This window comes from Phoxinus phoxinus (genome assembly GCF_949152265.1).
Source record: "Phoxinus phoxinus genome assembly, chromosome: 22".
Classification (NCBI taxonomy): domain Eukaryota; kingdom Metazoa; phylum Chordata; class Actinopteri; order Cypriniformes; family Leuciscidae; genus Phoxinus; species Phoxinus phoxinus.
Window position 1 is genome coordinate 2,961,949 of NC_136897.1, and position 20,022 is coordinate 2,981,970.

A 20,022-nucleotide genomic window follows, 5' to 3' on the forward strand; every position below is an offset into this window, starting at 1 on the left:
CAATGAAGCATTGCTTGGTGATTGGTATTGAATTGGTATTATCTAATTGTGCACTTAATTTAACAGCTGACAGATATTCAACATAATTCATGTGTGAGACAGTCTAACCAAAGGATGGACAAAACCACTGATTTCAGTTCTTTTCATATTTTATTACCAGAATAAACTGTGATAATGTGAGAAATGTTGAAGGTGTCTGAATAAATGTTGGTTTGACTGTATGTATTTAAGGTCAGTTGAATCCTTCAAAATAAACGTATGATGTAAACATTGCTGTTTTGTATGTCAGTGACCAACCCGTGTGACAGAAAGAAGTGTGAGTGGTTGTGTCTGCTCAGCCCGAGCGGCCCAGTCTGCACGTGTCCCAACGGGAGGATCCTGGACAACGGCACCTGTGTGGAGGTGCTGACCCCGACACTGGCCCCTGTCTGTGAGTATACAGTACAGCCTTGCAAAACGCTGGGAAAGGGAAATGGATGCAGCAAATTCATGTGGTATTCTTTGAACAGACCAGTGGCGACTGCTGGTCTTTCAAAGAGGGGAAGCTCATTTTCGGCCTAAATCATAAAAATGGTCCAAAACTTCCATCAAAATATGTGTATCGTGATTGTCAAAACATTAGGTAATTAAACAGAATTTTATTACGTTTAGTAAAAACATGTTACAATGTTTACATGGTACAATGACTGTAGGCTACTGATTTTATTATTGCTTGACACACGGTTTCATTTCAATTTAATTTGATTCTTTTGATTTGATTCGGATCTTGATTCAATATCGATTCATTTGGATAAATATTAGGTAGCCTAACTTACATTCATTTCTTTTTTCAAGAAAAAAAATCTCATCTAATGCTGCAAACATACAGAGAGCCCTGTCAGCTGGAATTATTATTAAAGGTTAAATAACAACTCAAATTAAATATAATACAAATATAATATAAATATGTCATACAGTGCACATATTTAGCAAAATACTCCTCTCTGTAGCTAATTTTTCTAGCCAACTAACGTGCAATGGTTATTAAATGGCTTTCTTGATCCTGAGGTAACGTACGTTAAACCTAAACGCTGTGACATTTTTCTCCAGCTGTTTTATTGACCTCTTTCCGCGTTGAAAAACACTGATTGCTCGATATTAAGTATGAGGCATATACATTTTGGTAAGTTGTACTGGATCTTTCAACATGCTGATTCGTGTTTATTTTTTACTAACGTTAACGTTAGTTGTAAAGAGTGAGAGATGATCTGTCACGTCACATTTACAAGTACTAAAGCGATATTTATTGTTTGAATTTCGTAATACAATTTACAGAATCGGAGAGCTGAGAATTTGCTTATCAAAAGTAACCTTCTCTTTGTTGTCTGTCAGTGTCAGTGTCCTCTTTGCTTCGCGATTTTTCCCTGCGTGAGAAAAGCGTTTCTCAGTTTACTTTTCACTGAGCTCGAATAGCTTCAGCTATTGACAGAGATTCTGTCAATCAAAAGGAGATGACAGACCCTCCAATCACCACGCAGAGGCCCGGAGTCCGGGCCCGCCCACTCCTCCATTCCCCCCAGAGACGCTGAGCGTCCGTGGGCGGGACATAATCGCAGCATTTATCCAATGACCGTCTAGTTTCGGAGCACTGAACAAAACTGTTCAAAGCAGCCCCATTGAAGTCAACGGACGCTCGGCTTCAACAGAAAAATGCACTGTGACGCTGCGGGAGTGAATGAGAAGGAAATCGAGTCAGCTGACCAGCTTCTTGATTCTGAACAAACTCGTCTTTCGAGATTAACGTGTTCTAAAGCATTTTTAGTCAATACAATGTTAACAAAATAGTACATATATTTGACCATTAATTGTTGACATTATAGGGGAAGCCGAGCTTCCCTTGCAGTCTTAAAGAAATCGCCACTGGAACGGACACATGTCTAATGGCATAGTCAATGTGAGGCTATGATCCTCTATGTCAAGTCATCTTTATTTCTATAGCGCTTTATACAGTACAGATTGTTTCAAAGCAGCTTCACAGTATTAAACAGGAAAATAGCAGCATCAATGGTTGAAAATTCATCAAAAATTAGACAAAAATGTCATTATTCAGCTCAAGTCAGTTCATTGTTGATCAAGTGCGGTCAGAGACGGCCTTTGCAATTCGCAGGCCCATTTTAAACAAACAGACGGAGGAAAAGAAGACAGACAAAAACATTGTATGCAATGCAACCTCAGTTACTTTATCTCTGTTAGCTATATTTACAAAATCTCATATTTCACTCTTTATAGTCTATTTATAAATACTTTCTATCTATTTAGCATAACTATTGTTGTTACAATCACGACCGAAAACAAAAACAGCATTCAATCTTCATGCTTCGTCCTACAATTAAATAATACTACAACCGCCATCATTGTCTTGACGAGTTAGTCATTGAATGCTTGCACTTTGACCTCATATACACACACACACACACACACACACACAGCTTTAACCTCATACACACACTATCACACACACCTTGCTTCAACCTCGCGCACGAGCAGATTCGTTTCATCGCTAGAGAAGCGTTCAGTTTTTCCACTATCAATCTGTCATATAAATAGTGAATCCGCCATTGCGCGAGCACAACTGGCTTTTAAAGGGAACGGCAGAAGAGACTCTGATTGGTTTATTTCACGTTACGCCCAAAACACACCCATTACTCATTAAAAGAATATGAACAACCCTTTTAGACCATTTTTCCCATCGTTAAACTAGCAAAAGTAGATTCGGACATGCACTGAGTGCTCGTGCGCTTTAGACCATGAGCTTAGATCCTTAAAATAGGATCCTAGGTCTGTCAATGACAAATCCACTATTTAAAATACAGAGGGTGCAAAACTGCCTCCCTGTACTATACTGCAGGCTAATACTGAAGAATGTCAACATTTAACCAAAATTATCCAGATTTATTGTAATTTTGTTAATGATTTATTGTTGCATGTTATTCCAAAGAAAGAAGATGTTTGGGTTGAAATGTTTTGTAATCTTTCATCAACATCTAATCATTTGTAACTCTTCTTCTGAAACAACTTAGGCCACATGGGTTATTGGATCATGTTAAGCAAGCGTGTTATAGCTTTAAGGCATTGTTTTAGCAAACTAAAATTCGGCCTGGCTTAATTCTGGTATGTAATGTCAAACATAATTTTTATTTATTAAAATGTAGTCCCATTGTACATTTTATTCTGGTCTTATTTCATTCCAGTTTTACTTAAAAATGTGTGTGGAAATAAAATGGGTTATTGACTTGAAGATAAGAGTTAATACTCTGCATCTGTTTGCTCCTCGTCCCTCAGCTCCGAGTGGCTCCTGCAGTCTGCTGTGTCTCAACGGTGGTACTTGTGTCCTGAATGCCAGAAAACAGCCCAAGTGCCGCTGTCAGCCCAACTATGGAGGAGAGAGATGTGAGCTAAACCAGTGCAGAGAATACTGCAAGAACGGAGGAACCTGCACCGCATCTCCCACAGGTACAAGAACACGAACACACACATTATATGGGCTTTAAAGCGCCCTGGTTATACTTTTTGGGATATTCCCTTTTCATGTGGTGTGTAATAGAGATGTGTGTGAATGTAAAAGATCTGCAAAGTTTCACAGAGTTGTTGTCTCCTGAAAGACAGAAGTGATTCTGAACTGAATCGAGTCGTCAGTAACTCCAGTCTCACTTCCTGCTGAATCTGCATAAGTTTGTAACAGATTTGCATAATGCCAGTCTATGTTCTTCATTGGCTGCCGTGAACAACGTCTACTTTGACCCTCAAACACTGTAGTGTATCTGAGACTGGAAGAGTTTGGTTCGTGTTGTTCATGTGGAGAAGACGCTGTTTTCTGCTGACAAAGCAAATCCACTTTGATGAGATTGATACGGTAAAACCGACGCCATCGTCACTGTTCGTATCACTGAGTATCAAGAGCTGAGGAAGATCCGGAGCTGAGATTCAAATATGATAATGAGCGTTTGGTTTCTGACACGATCGACCAATCAGAGCAGGCCAAGGCTATAGTATCCAGCTGCAGACCCGCAGCACCACCAGTTTCAGAACGCCAGCGCCAGAACCGGAAGTGAGGGGCGGAGCTTACGTTCGAAACCTAACGTTTTGGAGCATAATTTGCTTAGACACGAAACGGTATGCTTTTATTACACACGAAACGTCATACTTTATAGCCTACGTATGTTATATTGATACATTAAGGTACAGAAACATTGGGCTTCACCATATTTTTAATATCGTGGTCCGTTGTATGCATTTATATTTACTATGGTTCTTTTTTTATAATAATTTTGACAATGTATTTACCTACATATTGTAAATACAGTTGTTATGATAACACATTTATTTCTATTTGTATATAGGACAGTTAAGCTGTCATTTGTAACTATACAAGAATATAGAAACTATTTAGCTATTTTGGTAAAATGTTTTTATTAAAGTGGTACTACTTACAAGCAGGAGTATGTTGTTTGTGCACCACAAATTGACACTTACCAATCAGGTATTTCAAATAATTGTAAACTAGCATTAGAGAAAATGCCACAAACTATTGTAAAGTGACACATACCATTGTTAAATTAATTCTGAAAACTGGCACCAATCATTCAGAAGTGTGCTGGACCTTGACACTGGCTTTTCACAATGCAGAGTAGTGTACATCTGTAGATCCAATATCTATTATAATGTGGATACAGCAAGTCAAATATTTGAACAAAACATTCGGGCATCTCCAGAAGGAATATATATTAAATTAATTTGTAGTTATTGTAGACTTGTATTGCTTGTCTCATTGTCAATAACTCCGCCCCTCACTTCCGGTTCTGGCGCTGGGGTTCTGAAACTGGTGGTGCTGCGGGTCTGCAGCTGGATATATCTCGGCCAAGGGACGATGTTAAAGGTCCTTTTCGCATGTTAAAAAATAAATACGACCTCATGGTGTGTCAATCACGTTTACACACTGCCCCCGAAACTTTCACCCGTCATAAAAAAAAAAAAATCGGATCGGGTTTGATTTTCTGCGTTTTTCGCATCTTTTGGCAAGCATTTTGAGGTGTTTTGACAATTCAGAGCCACCGAATCACGAATACGAAAAAACGCAAATGACAATTACGGACTCTAATGTGCTTTATGACTTTAGTGTGCATGGACCTTAACACTTGCACGGCTGGCTCACTACACAATATATAATAAAAAGGTATATCATGTTTTTATAGTGTTGTGGCAAAAAAAAAAAAACTCATTAAACATAATCACTGCGTAAGACACACTCGGAGTCAAATTTATAAAAAGAAAAGTATTCTTGCAAGAAGGTTCAGTCGCCACACAGTTGTTACGCTGCAGGGTGAGTGAGACATTAGACAGGCAGCAATGGACAGCCTTTATAATATATTCAAGGTCTTTCTCCAGCAGGTTTCTTTCTGCCATGCCCTCTATAGATAAGAGACCCATTGTTATACAAGTTTCTGTTTATCACTTAGTTGTCACTTAAGAACACCAAAAGTCAATACTAGGGTCAAAGGTCCTGTCCTCCTAAAGTGTGACACTTCCCCAGGTACCCAAACATGCATATTTTCCCGTTCACACACAATACGAACAATAGAAACGTGTGACTCACACTACTTTGTAATATCTAAAAAATATCCATTACAATAGCAAAAGTAACTTGTCTGTCATGTTTCAGGAGCTCCGACTTGCCGCTGCCTGGCAGGCTTCACAGGACCTAACTGTAACCAGCGCACATGTGAGAACTACTGTAGGAACGGAGGAAACTGCTCAGTTAACTCCGGAAACCAGCCCACCTGCAGCTGTGCAGCAGACTTTCTGGGAGACCAGTGCCAATATCGTGAGTACTGGATGTGGAAATAAAGAAATCGAGATGTGTTCAACACTTTGTCTTAAATAAACTTCTGGTATAAACATCCTTCTCAGGTAAACAAGTGATCAAGCCCTTAACATCTGGCTGTTCATAGTTATTTTAGTCAAGTGACCGTTTTAAATCAATTCGTCCATGTTTGACATGATTCCTTTAGCAGGTACTTTCATCTAAATCGGTCACTGTATACGGAAAACTGAAGATGTTTTTGTTTAGGCTTCTCCAAACATTTACATCGGACAGATGATACACACTCTTTAAAAAAGTCTGTACAAATGGGCCAAATGTAATAATGTGTGTTAATATGAAGGAATTTTCTGTACACTCTTGAAACTAAAGGTTCTTTATTGGCATTGATGGTTTCGTGAAGAACCTTTAACATCTATGGAAACTTTCCGTTCCACAAAAGGTTCTTTATAGTGAAAAAAGGTTCTTCAGATTATTAAATTAAATGTTTAAATATTAAATGTTCTTCACACAATTTTCTTTGTTTTAAGAATCATTCACTGAAAGGTTATTTAGGGAGCTAAAAATAGTTCCTCTATTGCAAACCCCCTTTAGGAAACCTTTATTTTTAAGAGTGTTTTAGGGAAATGTCTGTAAACAAGGGATAATGTCTTGGTAGAATATTACCAGTACCTTTTTTGGTGCATTTTATTGTAAGGTGTCCTTGTTACAGTGTAATTAATATGGAAGCTTGTTTCCGTCACAGAATAAAAAATGTAAAAAAGTAATTGCAACTTTTTATCTCATAATTGCATGATATAAATTCACAACTGAACTGTGTTATAAAGGCAGAATTTTGTGATATAAACTTGCAATTGCGTGTTAAGTCAGAATTGTCAAGTCAAGTCATCTTCATTTATATAGTGCTTTAACAATGTAGATTGTTTCAAAGCTGCTTTACAGAGATAAATTTAAGGTTTTGGCTTTATAGCGGTTCTTGAATAAATATATTTTCCAGCTAAAGTTAGTTTTGATTGATTCACTTTCGTCGAAAGGATAATTAGTTATTAAATTAGGGGCCGCTAAGACGACACCGTTCTCTCTACACAGACTTTAAACGCGAACCTGTGAGAAACGCTGATGGCGCTCACGTGCGCATCAAGAATTAATTATATAGTTATGTGCATTTGAATATATGTGCGCATGTTTGTAATTCTCTACAAACCAAGCCTAAACAAACTACTTGTCCTGCCTATAAATTTGATACAGAATTTTATTTTATTTTATCACTACGGGGTAGATACGCCAATTTTCCACAATGCTTTATCTGTAGAGTGATAAAGGGATCCTCCATAGGGAGAGACTAGTTGGCACTTCAGCCAACACATATTCTGAAATATAAACTCGCAATTCTGAGGGAAAATGTATTTTCTCCTTAGAATTGGACTTTATATCTCACAATTCTGATAAATAAATTCAGAATTGAGAGATGTAAACTCGCAACTGTGAGATAAAAAGTCGCAATCATCTTTTGAAATGTTTTATTCTGTGGCGCATTTATTTTTACAGTGCGCATTGGTTAATGGACAGGTGAATGCACTGTGGGATCGATGCATTAGTGTTCCTCAAGTCATGATGAAGACATTAATAGAGTTGAAGTGGGATATTAAACGGTCTTCTTCTCTACCCCGAACCAGGGACGTGTGATGGATTCTGTGATCATGGAGGGACATGCATGCAGTCCGCCGATGGCTCGAGACAATGCCGTTGCCCTCCACGCTTCATTGGAAACATCTGTGAAGTGGACAAATGTCACTATTGCCGTGATGGCAAGTGTATTCCCACCAACATCTATCATCCTCATGGAGACGTTACATGCAGGTACACTAACACAATCTCATACTTTAGTACACATGTACAGATGAAACTCGAAAAACTAGAATATGGTGCAAAAGTTCATTTATTTCAGTAATTCAACTTAAAGGTGAAACTAATATATACACATTACATGCAAAGTGAGATATTTCAAGCCTTTATTTGTTATCATTTTGATGATTATGGCTGATATATAGATAATCACACCGCCCTATACTACACAGCACAAGCACAATCTCTCTTCACACCCGCCGACTGCAACGAGGCTGTCCTGTTCAGTTTTGTCTATTGTTGATATCATTGGTTAGATTTGATGCTCAGAAAAGCAAGTTACTATTGGAACTGACATCACCCTCTTATTTTTCAACTCCTCCCTTCCTACATACAGTATATATAACAATACACCCTTCCTCCCGTCATATTGAGACATTTCCCATTGGATAAAATCAACCTCCCTTGAATGTTCAGTTTTATTTTAGTAAAATGTGACCCTGGACCACAAAACCAGTCATACAGTTTTTAAAATTGAGATTTATACACCATCTGAAAGCTGAATAAATAAGCTTTCCATTGATGTATGGTTGGTTAAGATAGGACAATATTTGGCCAATATCTGGAATCTGAGGGTGCAGAAAAATTTAAACATTGAGAAAATCGCCATTAAAGTTGTGCATTTACGTTCACGATTGTGCTGCATTCACTCACAAAAATACATGCTTTATATATTTACGGTAGGAAATTTACAGAATAACTTCAATATATTTACTTAATATTTAAGTGATTTTTGGCATAAAAGAAAAATCTGTAATTTTGACCCACACAATGTATTGTTGGCTATTGCCACGATATACCCGTGCGACTCCAGACTGGTTTTGTGGTCCAGGGTCACATATGAGTTGTGAATGTCATTAGAAATAACACCTTTTTTTTTGCATTGCAGTCGTATTTTTCTTTCCTGAAACTTACCTTGTTTTTTCCAGAAATATGTTTTTTTTGTAAATATGACAGTACTTAAGTGAAGCGATCTAATGTCACGATACACATACGGGTAAAGGTAAGGTCCAAGAGCAATATTGGGTAATCCGTACTCACAACTAGTCCAGGCAAGGGTCAAATATCCGGTAAGTCAATCCGAAACAAACATGAACAGGGCAGATACAAACTTCAGAAGTGATGTGACATAAAACAAGGACTCCGTAACAAACACTAGAACAGACAGGGTATATATACACAAACACTAACAAGGTGACGGGAGACAGCTGTGTGCAATGAAACAATGAGTGACAGAACAGGATGATGGGAAATGTAGTTAACACATGTAGGACACCGTGGGGGAAGAGGACCTCTAGTGGTGTCCCAGGGACACACAACCAGACACTGTGACATCTAATGTGTTGTCCTGTGTGTGTTGTAGGTGTACCAGTGGCCAGATCCAGCCCAGCTGTTATACGTGTGAGGGATACTGTGCTAATGGCCAGTGCTCTCTCGGCGCCACAAACCTCCCGCAGTGCAAGTAAGCTGGTATTTTAGTATTGTTTATATGATATATCTATATATATAAATGTAAATGTTAAATTGCTCTGCCTCATGTAGGTGTCCTCTTGAATGGGAGGGTCATCGCTGTGAGAATCCTGCTCCCAATGGAAACGCTGAATCCGGTGGCCGTAAGTCCATTTATGAATATGACAGCTAGTAGAAACCCTTTAGGCCAATAAGTGGCAAAACTGGTAAGGGTTTTGTCAAATATATCGATTTTTGATGGTGGTGTAATTAAAAAATACTTGTGTAATTGTTTTAGGAACGGCTTCAATAGTTATTCCGCTGCTTTTACTGATGCTGCTGGTGCTGCTGATTGGAGGAGCAGTGTTATGGTACAGAAAACGAATGCGAGGGTGAGTATATTACAGTATATACGGCTTTTTTCAAAATATTTTCACCTCTCTAAAGTGTCATACTGTTGAGAATTTGAAATATAAGAAACTTCCCATCCCAAAAACACCTCTTTTCTCTCCTTCTTTCTTGGTAAACCGCATCTGCTCTTTTCCATAGGCTTGGCAAATCCCACTCCAAACGACCGCGGTAACGGTCTTTGTCCATTATGTCTTTATTTTGTCTTTACTCTGCCATTCTGTCCATCTTTCTTGCTGGAGAATTGTGGTGTTCTTGTTGTCTTCATGGTCTCACCCGATCTCTTTCTGTCATTCCTCTGTCAAACCACCTGACTAAACATTACCTGACATGTGGTTTGTCCCTTGTTCAGAGAAGAAGGTGGTAATCTGTCACCGAGAATAAAGAAATAGATCCGATGTTTTAGACTGTGAGAACCAATCGTATTGTGTTCGACAGTCTTAACTGTCCCGCTGTAATGCAGTACAGAATGTTTCTCTAAGATTGGTTCTCAGCAGGACCGCATTAGTCGAAACAGATCTGTTGAACATGTGACATGTTCAAAACCCAGTGTTTATCAAGATAACGTGGGCATCCGATGTCCTTAACTTGAAGAAAACGTCTTATCACAGCTTTCCATTTGCATATTTTATTTGTTTTACTAGGGCTGGGCAGTAAGACCTTAATATTTTATCATGATATGATTGATTTAGCTTAAAGGGGTCATGACATGAGAAACCAAATTTGCCTTGATCTTTTGGTATATAAGAGGTCTTTGTACCATTAAAACGTCCTGCAAGTTTCATAGCTTAAGACGTCCTCCCCATTATAAACGAATCATTTATTTAATCAAGCTCGAAATACAGCTCGTTCTGGATCTATGGTAAGAAGTGACGTCACGGTACGAAGTGACGTACCAGCGTTTGCATAATGACCGCCTCCAGCAGAAGACAGTTACGCATTAAGCGCAAGACAACTACGCTCATTTCGTATCATTGTCGCGCCCGCGCGCTGCGCGCCTCACAAGTGTTCAGTCGACGGACAGCGAGTGAGTCTGTGTACAGGGAAATTACGATGCCGCAGATGTGCTGTTCCTGGCTGTGGACAAACAACATCTTTGAATACGCTGCGAAGGATCCAGTCGTCAGGGAAAAATGGATGCACTTTATTTTTTGCGGAAGTCTCAGTCACGCCAGTGTTAGTTTAAGCGTTTGTTCTGTACATTTGAAGGATGACTGTTTTGAGGAAAAAATCCCAATATGATGCTTGTCTTTGCCAGAAAACTGTTGCTCAAAGATAAGTCCGTGCTGACTATTCTGGGCTCAACATTGACGACGCAAACTGTAAGTAATGTATTTAAAACTTTAAACTACTTTTTAAATACGCTGAAAGATCCAGTCGTCAGGGAAAAATGGATGCACTTTATTTTTTTGCGGACATCCCAGTCACGGCAGTGTTAGTTTAAGCGTTTGTTCTATACATTTAAGGATGACTGTTTTGAGGAAAAAATCCCAAAATGATGCTGTCTTTGCCAGAAAACTGTTGCTCAAAGATAAGTCCGTGCCGAATATTCTGGGCTCAACAACGACGACGCAAACTTACTTTTTACCATGGCTAATATAAACACATTTGTATAAGAGAATCTTGAAAATATGTCGCCTTTCTAGTAGGCCTACATGTGATTAGTTAAACAATGTTAAACTGTTAGCAAATTAAGCTATAGGATATGCAACAATAATCCGTTTTCAAGTGTCTCGGGTTAATTTTTCTTTATTAATTCAAAATAGTTTCACTTTCCATGTGGACACGAGCTGATCCAGTCTTCGTTGTTGTGGTGATCGTTCATTTTCCTCTGATTCCGGCTCAAACATAATAAGGTTTTATCATTGCAAGAGCCATCGCTTCGCGTGAATCACCCGCTATTAAACAGTTGCGCCGAATCCGCACATGTTCTGGCTGGGGGCGTTAATAATTGATGCATAGGCACTGACGTTAGCCAATCATAACAGTGGGCGTTAACACTGAACTCTTAAAGGGGAAACACCCCCCAAACAGACTGTTTGAATCAGAGGATGAGAAACAGGGTGGGAAAATGTCATAAATCACTACATTTTAAAAGTTTTTTGTAAAAAAAACTATAGTAATACTATAATTGCACCTAAGGGAACATAATAATAAAATAAAAAAAACCATGTCATGACCCCTTTAAAATTCAAGGGGAAATCTTTTTTTTTTTTTTACCTTTAATTTACATAACATTGGTTATTATTATTATTAATATTAAACAATGTGGTAATGCCTTATTGTATGATGTAGTGAATGTATTATTCACACTTTATACTCACACAGATACTTTGCATTTGATAAATTGCTCATTTTTTGTCAACCTGATGGATGCAAATTAATAGATCTGAATATTCAAATATAACAAATGAGCAATCAGTTCAAAATAGTTTTGCTTTATTTAAAATAATTGTATTGATTTAGCTGACAGACACCAATAATTGAGCTCACTGAATAATTGAACTGAATCGAGACACTATTTTGTCCTCTTTAGTCGCTTCATAATTTAAATTGGAGTTGTAATTATCACTGAAATGAGAGATTTCGAATTGAAGAATCGTGTGACGTTGATGCTATTTTTCCTGTTTATTGCTGGAAAGCAGCTTTTAAGCCATCTGTAGTGTGTAAAGCATTATCTAAATACACTTGGCTTGACATTGTATAACAAAAAAACAGTATTTGACTAAATTCTTATTGAAAGAGACTTATTCAAAGTGGTTGCAAATTAGATATATATCGATAAACGCACATCTGTTGAATTTCACTGAGCGATATCAACGCAGCAAGTGTATATACTGTAGTTAACCCGCTTTGTACTGTATGAAACATAAACAACTGCAAATTGATGTACTGCTGTATAAAAGGTATAGAGCAAAATCTCTCGGGCTGACACTCCATTGCATGTTATAAACCGTCATACAGCCCAACCCTTCTTTATTGATACATTATACTTGAACTTTAATAAATAATATCAATAATTCACTATGATTTTTCACTATGACTTAAAATTGTAGCGATAAACAGTTGATGTTGGTAAGCGCTGGGTTTCTGACGGTGTTGTAGGTTGTTCCAGTGACTGTTAGTGGCGTCCCTCTGTGTTGTGGTTGTGTTTCTCCTTGTGTTGCTCTGTACAGTGTAACAATGACCTCACAGACTTACTTCTGTGACTTAAGCTGTATATTGTGTATCTGCAGAGCCAAAGGCTTTCAACATCAGAGAATGACAAATGGCGCTATGAATGTTGAGATTGGAAACCCAGCTTATAAAATATATGAAGGAGAGCAAGATGACGATGTTGGAGAACTGCTGGACGCCGACTTCACACTGGATCCGGACAAAGTAAGATAGAGCAAACTACAGATTTTCATACTTTATTGCACTACTCTGTTAAAGTAATTTCGTCTTGTTTTCCAGTTCAAATATCAAAACATTATTAAATCAAGGTACATGTACTTGAGAAGCAAAGTTGACAGCTGATTGGTTCCTGCTGTATCAGCAGCCAATGAGCTCGCTGCTCAACCCTCAGATACTGTCCAGTATAGCAGTTTACAGTGCGCTTTCAGAAACCCTCCACCTTCCCCAGCTCCACCTGTAGATCTGCTACGGGTCATTCATACTCTATATTGTACAGCATCAGCATGTCTTACTCGCTCACAGCAGTGTGTCGTGTGTGTATTAGCAGTAGCAAATCCTGAACCTGCTCTGAAGAAGCAATAACAGCAGCGCAGCAGATCTAAGACCAAACATATCAACATTGTCATATCCATTACCATGACAAACACTCCGAGATTTGTCATCATGACAGAATTATATTTAAAGGGGGGGTATAATGCCATTTTCACAAGATGTAAAATAAGTCTCTGATGTCCCCAGAGTGTGTGTGTGAAGTTTTGTGTCTGTCCCTTTAAATGCAAATGAGCTGCTGCTCCCGGCACAGGGGGCGGAGCTTCAACAGCTTGTGTCCTTTTACCTCACACACACACACACACATGCACTGACCATTTCAAAAACTTTTAGCCTTTTATGTTCAAACCGGAGTCAGACAATGATGGAGAGACTCAAGAAGAAGTGACAACATGTAGAAGAACGTCTCGGTTACGGATGTAACCCTCGTTCCCTGAGTAGGGAACGGAGACGTTACGTCGAAATGACGACGAATGGGGTTCGCTTAGAAGCCTATCCTCTTCGAATATTAATAAAACGAGCCAATGGCAAGCAAATGCCATGGGTCTGCTGAATTTGCATAGCGTAACTCCGCCCCACAGTGTGGGTATATAAGGAAGTGAGCCGGCAACATGCAGATATGTTTCTTCGCTGAAGGAGCCAAGCTGAACTCAGGCTGTTCCAGCGGTACAGCGGAAGTGGCAGGAAGACGTAACGTCTCCGTTCCCTACTCAGGGAACGAGGGTTACATCCGTAACCGAGACGTTCCCTTTCGTAGTCACTTCGAGTTACGTCGAAATGACGACGAATGGGGTTCCCAGTCCAATCACGCCACCTCGGCTGTCTTCCAGTGCCCTGCGTAAGTCTGAGCTCCCTGTCGTGAGACTAGCACGGACGAAGGACTCCTACTTAACACAGGAATACCAAGGTACACTGGGAAGCATATCACAGTGGAAATATGCAATCAGTGCCCGCCCGAAGGGGGGGGACTTAAGAAAACACATATGACCCGGAGGGGGGTGCATACGGATAACACTGGGGTGTCCAGCCCGTAGGGTGGAGTATTTCAACCCCAGGGGTGGCAGACTGGCTTGCCAAGGGAAAGACACATGCTCGAAGGAGGCTTACAGTGGAAATACACACGTGGGGGTCGCCCAGCGGGGGAACCATGCACATGGTGGCACCTAGCCAACGCGAAAGCTGCCGGAGGCATAACTCTGGCGTTGACGTCAACAGCGCTGGAGGAACTCAGGGCTTATCAGGCTCACCTGAGGAGAATATCGCACGTATCCAGTCCGTGGAGTGGAATGGCGAGCAAGCGAAGACACCTGAGCGGGTCCTAGCACCGGCTGGTTGAAGCGAGTACTCGGGAGGACACTGGCTCCACTCGGAGATTGTAGAATCTGGCGAATGTGTTGGGTGTCGCCCAGCCTGCAGCTCTGCAGATGTCTGTTAGCGAGGCGCCATGCGCTAGAGCCCAAGAGGAGGCCACACTCCGGGTGGAGTGGGCCGTCACACCAAGGGGGCACGGTCGACCTTGCTGCTGGTAAGCCAAAGCAATGGCGTCCACTATCCAGTGAGACAACCTTTGCTTGGAGAGAGCCCTTCCCTTCAGCTTCCCACCATAACAGACAAAGAGCTGGTCTGAGGTCCTGAAACATTGCGTTCTGTCTACGTAAGCACGGAGGGCGCGTACTGGACAGAGCAATGCCAAGGCTGGGTCTGCCTCCTCCAGGGGCAGCGCTTGCAGGTTCACCACCTGGTCCCGGAAGGGAGTGGTGGGAACCTTGGGCACATATCCAGGCCGGGGTCTCAGGATCACGTGAGAAAAGGCCGGCCCGAATTCCAGGCACGCTTCGTCTACAGAAAATGCGTGCAGGTCCCCTACCCTCTTGATGGAGGCCAGAGCAACCAGGAGCGCTGTCTTAATTGACAGGAACTTAAGCTCCACTGATTGCAGAGGCTCAAAGGGAGCACTCTGCAGGGCAGTTAGTACCACTGAGAGGTCCCAAGAGGGAACGAGAGGAGGGCGAGGAGGCTGTAGTCTCCTCGCTCCTCTCAGGAACCTGATGACCAGGTCGTGCTTTCCCACGGACTTACCATCAACTGCGTCGTGATGTGCGGCGATAGCGGCAACATATACTTTCAGGGTGGAGGGAGACAGCCTTCGCTCCAACCCATCCTGCAGGAAGGAAAGCACGACACTGATCGGGCATGATCTGGGGTCTTCTGAGTGAGAAGAGCACCAAGAGACGAAGAGGTTCCACTTCAACGCGTAGGCATGTCTAGTGGACGACGCTCTAGCGGAAGTGATGGTAGCCACCACCGCTGGTGGTAGGGTACTCAAACCTGCCTCGTCCCGTCCAGGAGCCACACGTGGAGGTTCCAGAGATCGGGACGAGGGTGCCAAAGGGTGCCCCGTCCCTGAGAAAGGAGGTCCTTCCTCAGAGGAATTGGCCAGGGAGGTGCTGTCGCGAGGAGTACAAGTTCGGAGAACCAGGTTCGGGTGGGCCAGTGCGGCGCAACCAATATGACCTGCTCCTCGTCCTCCCTGATCTTGCACAGGGTCTGTGCAAGAAGGCTCACTGGGGGAAACGCATATTTGCGGAGGCCCCGGGGCCAGCTGTGCGCCAGAGCGTCCGTGCCGAGCGTGCCCTCGGTCAGGGAGTAAAACTGGGCGCAGTGGGACGAGTCGTGGGAGGCAAACAGGTCTACCTGTGCGTCCCCGAACTGATCCCAAATCAGCTGGACCGCCTGGGGATGGAGTCTCCATTCTCCAGGAAGAGGCTGAAGCCGTGAGAGCTCGTCGGCTGCACAGTTCAGGTCTCCCGGAATATAAATGGCTCGAAGCGACCTCAGATGCTTCTGACTCCATAAGAGGAGGTGGCGGGCGAGTTGCGACATACGGCGGGAGCGTAGACCACCTTGTCGGTTGATGTACGCTACTGTCGCGGTATTGTCTGATCGGACTAGTACGTGCTGGTTCTTGAGCAGCGCCCGGAAGCGGTGCAGAGCGAGACGTACTGCCAGCAACTCGAGGCAATTGACATGCCATAGGCGGTGGGGTCCTGTCCAGGAGCCCGCGGCAGCATGTCCATTGCACATGGCACCCCAGCCCGTGGAGGAGGCATCCGTTGACACAACAACATGCCTGGAAACTCGTTCTAAGGGCACTCCGGCCCGTAGAAAGCTGAGGTTCGTCCACGGGGAGAAGGTCTGACGGCAGGTCGGAGTAACTGGTACTCGGAGCTTGCCCTGGTGCCATGCCCACCTCGGGACTCGATCGTGAAGCCAGTGCTGAAGCGGTCTCATATGAAGCAATCCGAGCGGCGTTACCGCGGCTGCAGATGCCATATGCCCCAGGAGCCTCTGAAAAAGTTTCAGTGGAACCGCACTCTTGCTCTGGATTTGTCTCAGGCAAGTCAGCAGTGACTGCGCGCGCTCGCTCGTAAGCTGCGCGCACATGGCGACCGAGTCGATTTCCATACCGAGAAAAGAGATCCTCTGCACGGGGCAAAGTTTGCTCTTCTCCCAGTTGACCCGAAGGCCCAGACGGACTAGGTGCCGGAGCACTAGGTCCCTGTGTTCGCAAACCTGGTCCCGAGAGTGAGCTAGGATTAGCCAGTCGTCGAGATAATTCAGGATGCGAACCCCGTGTTGCCGTAGCGGCACAAGGGCTGCCTCGACGACCTTCGTGAAGACGCGAGGAGACAGGGCCAGCCCGAATGGGAGGACCGCGTACTGGTATGCCTGCCCCTCGAAAGCAAACCGTAGAAACGGCCTGTGTCGAGGAAGAATGGAGACATGAAAGTAGGCGTCCTTCAGGTCGATCGCTGCAAACCAATCCTGTGGCTGCACACATTCGAAAATGCGCTTGGCCGTGAGCATCTTGAACGGAAGCCTGTGAAGGGAACGGTTCAAGACGCGCAGATCCAGGATTGGTCGTAACCCACCGGTTTTCTTGGGGACAATGAAGTAGGGGCTGTAGAAGCCGGACCTCATTGCGGCTGGAGGGACAGTCTCGATCGCACCCTTCGCCAGCAGGGTGGCGACCTCCGCTCTCATGACAGGGGCATTGCCACCGACCATAGTGAAGCGGACTCCCCTGAAGCGGGGAGGAGACCGCGCGAACTGAATCGCATAGCCGAGCCTGATGGTCCGCGCGAGCCAGCGGGACAGGTTGGGAAGCTCTAACCAGGCTCCCAAGGACTGTGCCAGCGGGGTCATGCGGACGACAGACGTCCCCGCGGGGGTGCAGCGAAGCGGAATGACCGGCCCGGACGTGGGTGGCATAGCGGCCCGGTGTGGGGGCACGGTCATTAGCCGCGTCCTGCCAGAGGGAGCCAGGGAAGGACCAGCGTTCCACGGGGGCGTGCTCTGGCAGGGGTCTGGCGACAGAAGGGGATGAGAGCGGCGGGGCCCGTGGGCGGCGCGCACTGTCATTCCCTTCTGGGGGCTCAGAGATGGGGATATCAGTTCTTTCTTTAACCACATTAGGGTGCTGCCCACCCGTGGGTGAGCAGCGGGGAGTGGAGAACAAAGGATTCTCCCCCGGCCCTCCACCGGGGGAAGGAGTGGTCCTGCTACCAACTCCTGAGAAGAACTGATGGCCATCTCTGAGCAGCCCGTCTCAGGAGCGCCGCTTGGCCTGGCGTTTAGCGGGGCGCGGGGCTGGAGAGGGCTGGGGCGCCTGCCTGCGGCGTCCTCCACGACGCGGCCCGGGTGAAGGCTGCTGCTGGGGCCGTGCGGGAGGGGCGGGAGCCGCGGGAGGGCGCCCTCGGCGGCGAGCAGGCTGAGGCGTCTGAACCGACGGCTGGGTGGAGGCAGCAGCGGGCCGTCGGGGCAGAATATGACGAATAGCCTCAGTCTGCTTCTGGGCGGTTGAAAACTGTTGGGCAAAATCTTCAACCGCTCCGCCGAAGAGGCCAGCCTGGGATATGGGGGCGTCAAGCAGACGAGTCCGCTCAGCGTCCCTCATATCGGCCAGGTTGAGCCAGAGGTGTCTCTCCTGGACCACACTAGTGGACATCACCTGGCCCAGGGAGCGTGCGGTCACTTTCGTCGCCCGGAGAGCGAGGTCAGTGGCGGCACGCAGCTCATTGAAGAGCCCTGGGTCAGTCCTCCCCTCGTGCATGTCCCTGAGCATCTGGGCCTGGTAGACCTGCAGAGTGGCCATGGCATGCAATGAGGCGGCTGCCTGCCCCGCAGCTCTATAGGTCTTCGCCACCAGGGTCGACGAAAACCTACAGGCCTTGGAGGGGTGCTTAGGATCACCACGGGAAGAAGCACTCTGTGGACACAGTTGCATCGCAACAGAGCGTTCAACCATAGGCACCCCAGTGTACCCGTAAACAGCCGCCTGATCGAGAGGAGGAAAGGCGGAGGAGGTCGCCGAGCGATCACGGGAAGACAAGGGTGTCTTCCAGGACCTCGAGACCTCCTCATGCACATCCGGGAAGAAAGGCATTGGGGTTGGACGCCGACGTGAATCGGCGGCCGCGCCCAAAAACCAATCGTCCAGACGCGAGCGCTCGGGGCAGGGTGGCGGATTGCACTCTAACCCGATGCTCGCGGCTGCCCGGGAAAGCATGGCCGTCAGCTCGGGATCAGGATCGGGCAATGCTGACGCGCCCGGAGGCGGCAGCACAGCCGACCCCTCATCTCCCGAGGACTCCTGCCCACCTTGTGATGCTGTGATCGACATAGCATCGTCATTAGGAGCGCCAGACGGCGCACTCGGTCCGCCGCCGACCGTTGGCCGGGACTGATCGAGCGCATCATCTGGTCGGCTCGCGGGTTGCGGCACTTGAGAGGGGGATGTGGCCCGAGGACGAATCGTCGGTTGTTGTTGCCACACCGTCACCCTCAGGTCACCCTGGCCACCAGCCGAAGTACCAGCTCTATTACTAGAGGGGGTAGATCGGGGTGTGGATGAGGGGACTCTCACTCTTTCGAGATCACTGAGTCTCGACCGTAGTGTCGCGATGGTCATGTTTCCGCAATGAAAACATGAGTCATCCACAAGCGCTGCTTTGGCGTGCTCTAAGCCCAAACACGCAAAACAGCGATTGTGCCCATCTAAATCAGACAGCCAGTGACCACAACCAGAAGGGCACGGGCGATGCATCTTTAAAAAGACGTGCCACGCGCTTTGCTCTTTTAGAGAGAAGGAGAAATCCCCGCAGATGCTGAAGCGACCAGGGAGAGAACACACACACACTGGCAGATCACTGCTCAGATCGCAGGGAATGTGCACTCGCTGGAACTCGCTGTCACACCAACACCTGGAGGGAAGCTCGTCTCGAAGAGGAATAGAGATGATACTCAGGATGGCTTGTGGAGTGAAGGATAAACTTGGCTCCGAAAGCGAAAACATATCTGCATGTTGCCGGCTCACTTCCTTATATACCCACACTGTGGGGCGGAGTTACGCTATGCAAATTCAGCAGACCCATGGCATTTGCTTGCCATTGGCTCGTTTTATTAATATTCGAAGAGGATAGGCTTCTAAGCGAACCCCATTCGTCGTCATTTCGACGTAACTCGAAGTGACTACGAAAGGGAACAGGACATTTCTGAATGGTTAGTTGATGAATTTATGTAGCTGATGTCTTTTATCTTCTAGTCATTGATTAGCATATTCTGTCTTGATAATCTATAAATCGTGTTCCGGGGGCGGGGTTTATGTCGTGTAGTTC

The 20,022-nt window shown here is 44.8% G+C and overlaps 1 protein-coding gene across 4 annotated transcripts in view; it reads left to right on the forward strand.

Annotated features, from left to right (window-relative positions):
* lrp1aa (low density lipoprotein receptor-related protein 1Aa) overlaps positions 1 to 20,022 on the forward strand; it is a 187,818-nt gene that overhangs the window by 165,520 nt on the left and 2,276 nt on the right. For all 4 annotated transcript variants that reach the window (XM_079597544.1, XM_079597546.1, XM_079597545.1 and 1 more), the window contains exons 81-88: positions 290 to 430; positions 3,322 to 3,492; positions 5,699 to 5,860; positions 7,534 to 7,717; positions 9,126 to 9,224; positions 9,305 to 9,375; positions 9,510 to 9,603; positions 12,856 to 13,000. In XM_079597544.1, coding sequence (XP_079453670.1) covers positions 290 to 430; positions 3,322 to 3,492; positions 5,699 to 5,860; positions 7,534 to 7,717; positions 9,126 to 9,224; positions 9,305 to 9,375; positions 9,510 to 9,603; positions 12,856 to 13,000 — 1,067 coding nt within the window. The remainder of the gene's footprint in view (positions 1 to 289; positions 431 to 3,321; positions 3,493 to 5,698; positions 5,861 to 7,533; positions 7,718 to 9,125; positions 9,225 to 9,304; positions 9,376 to 9,509; positions 9,604 to 12,855; positions 13,001 to 20,022) is intronic.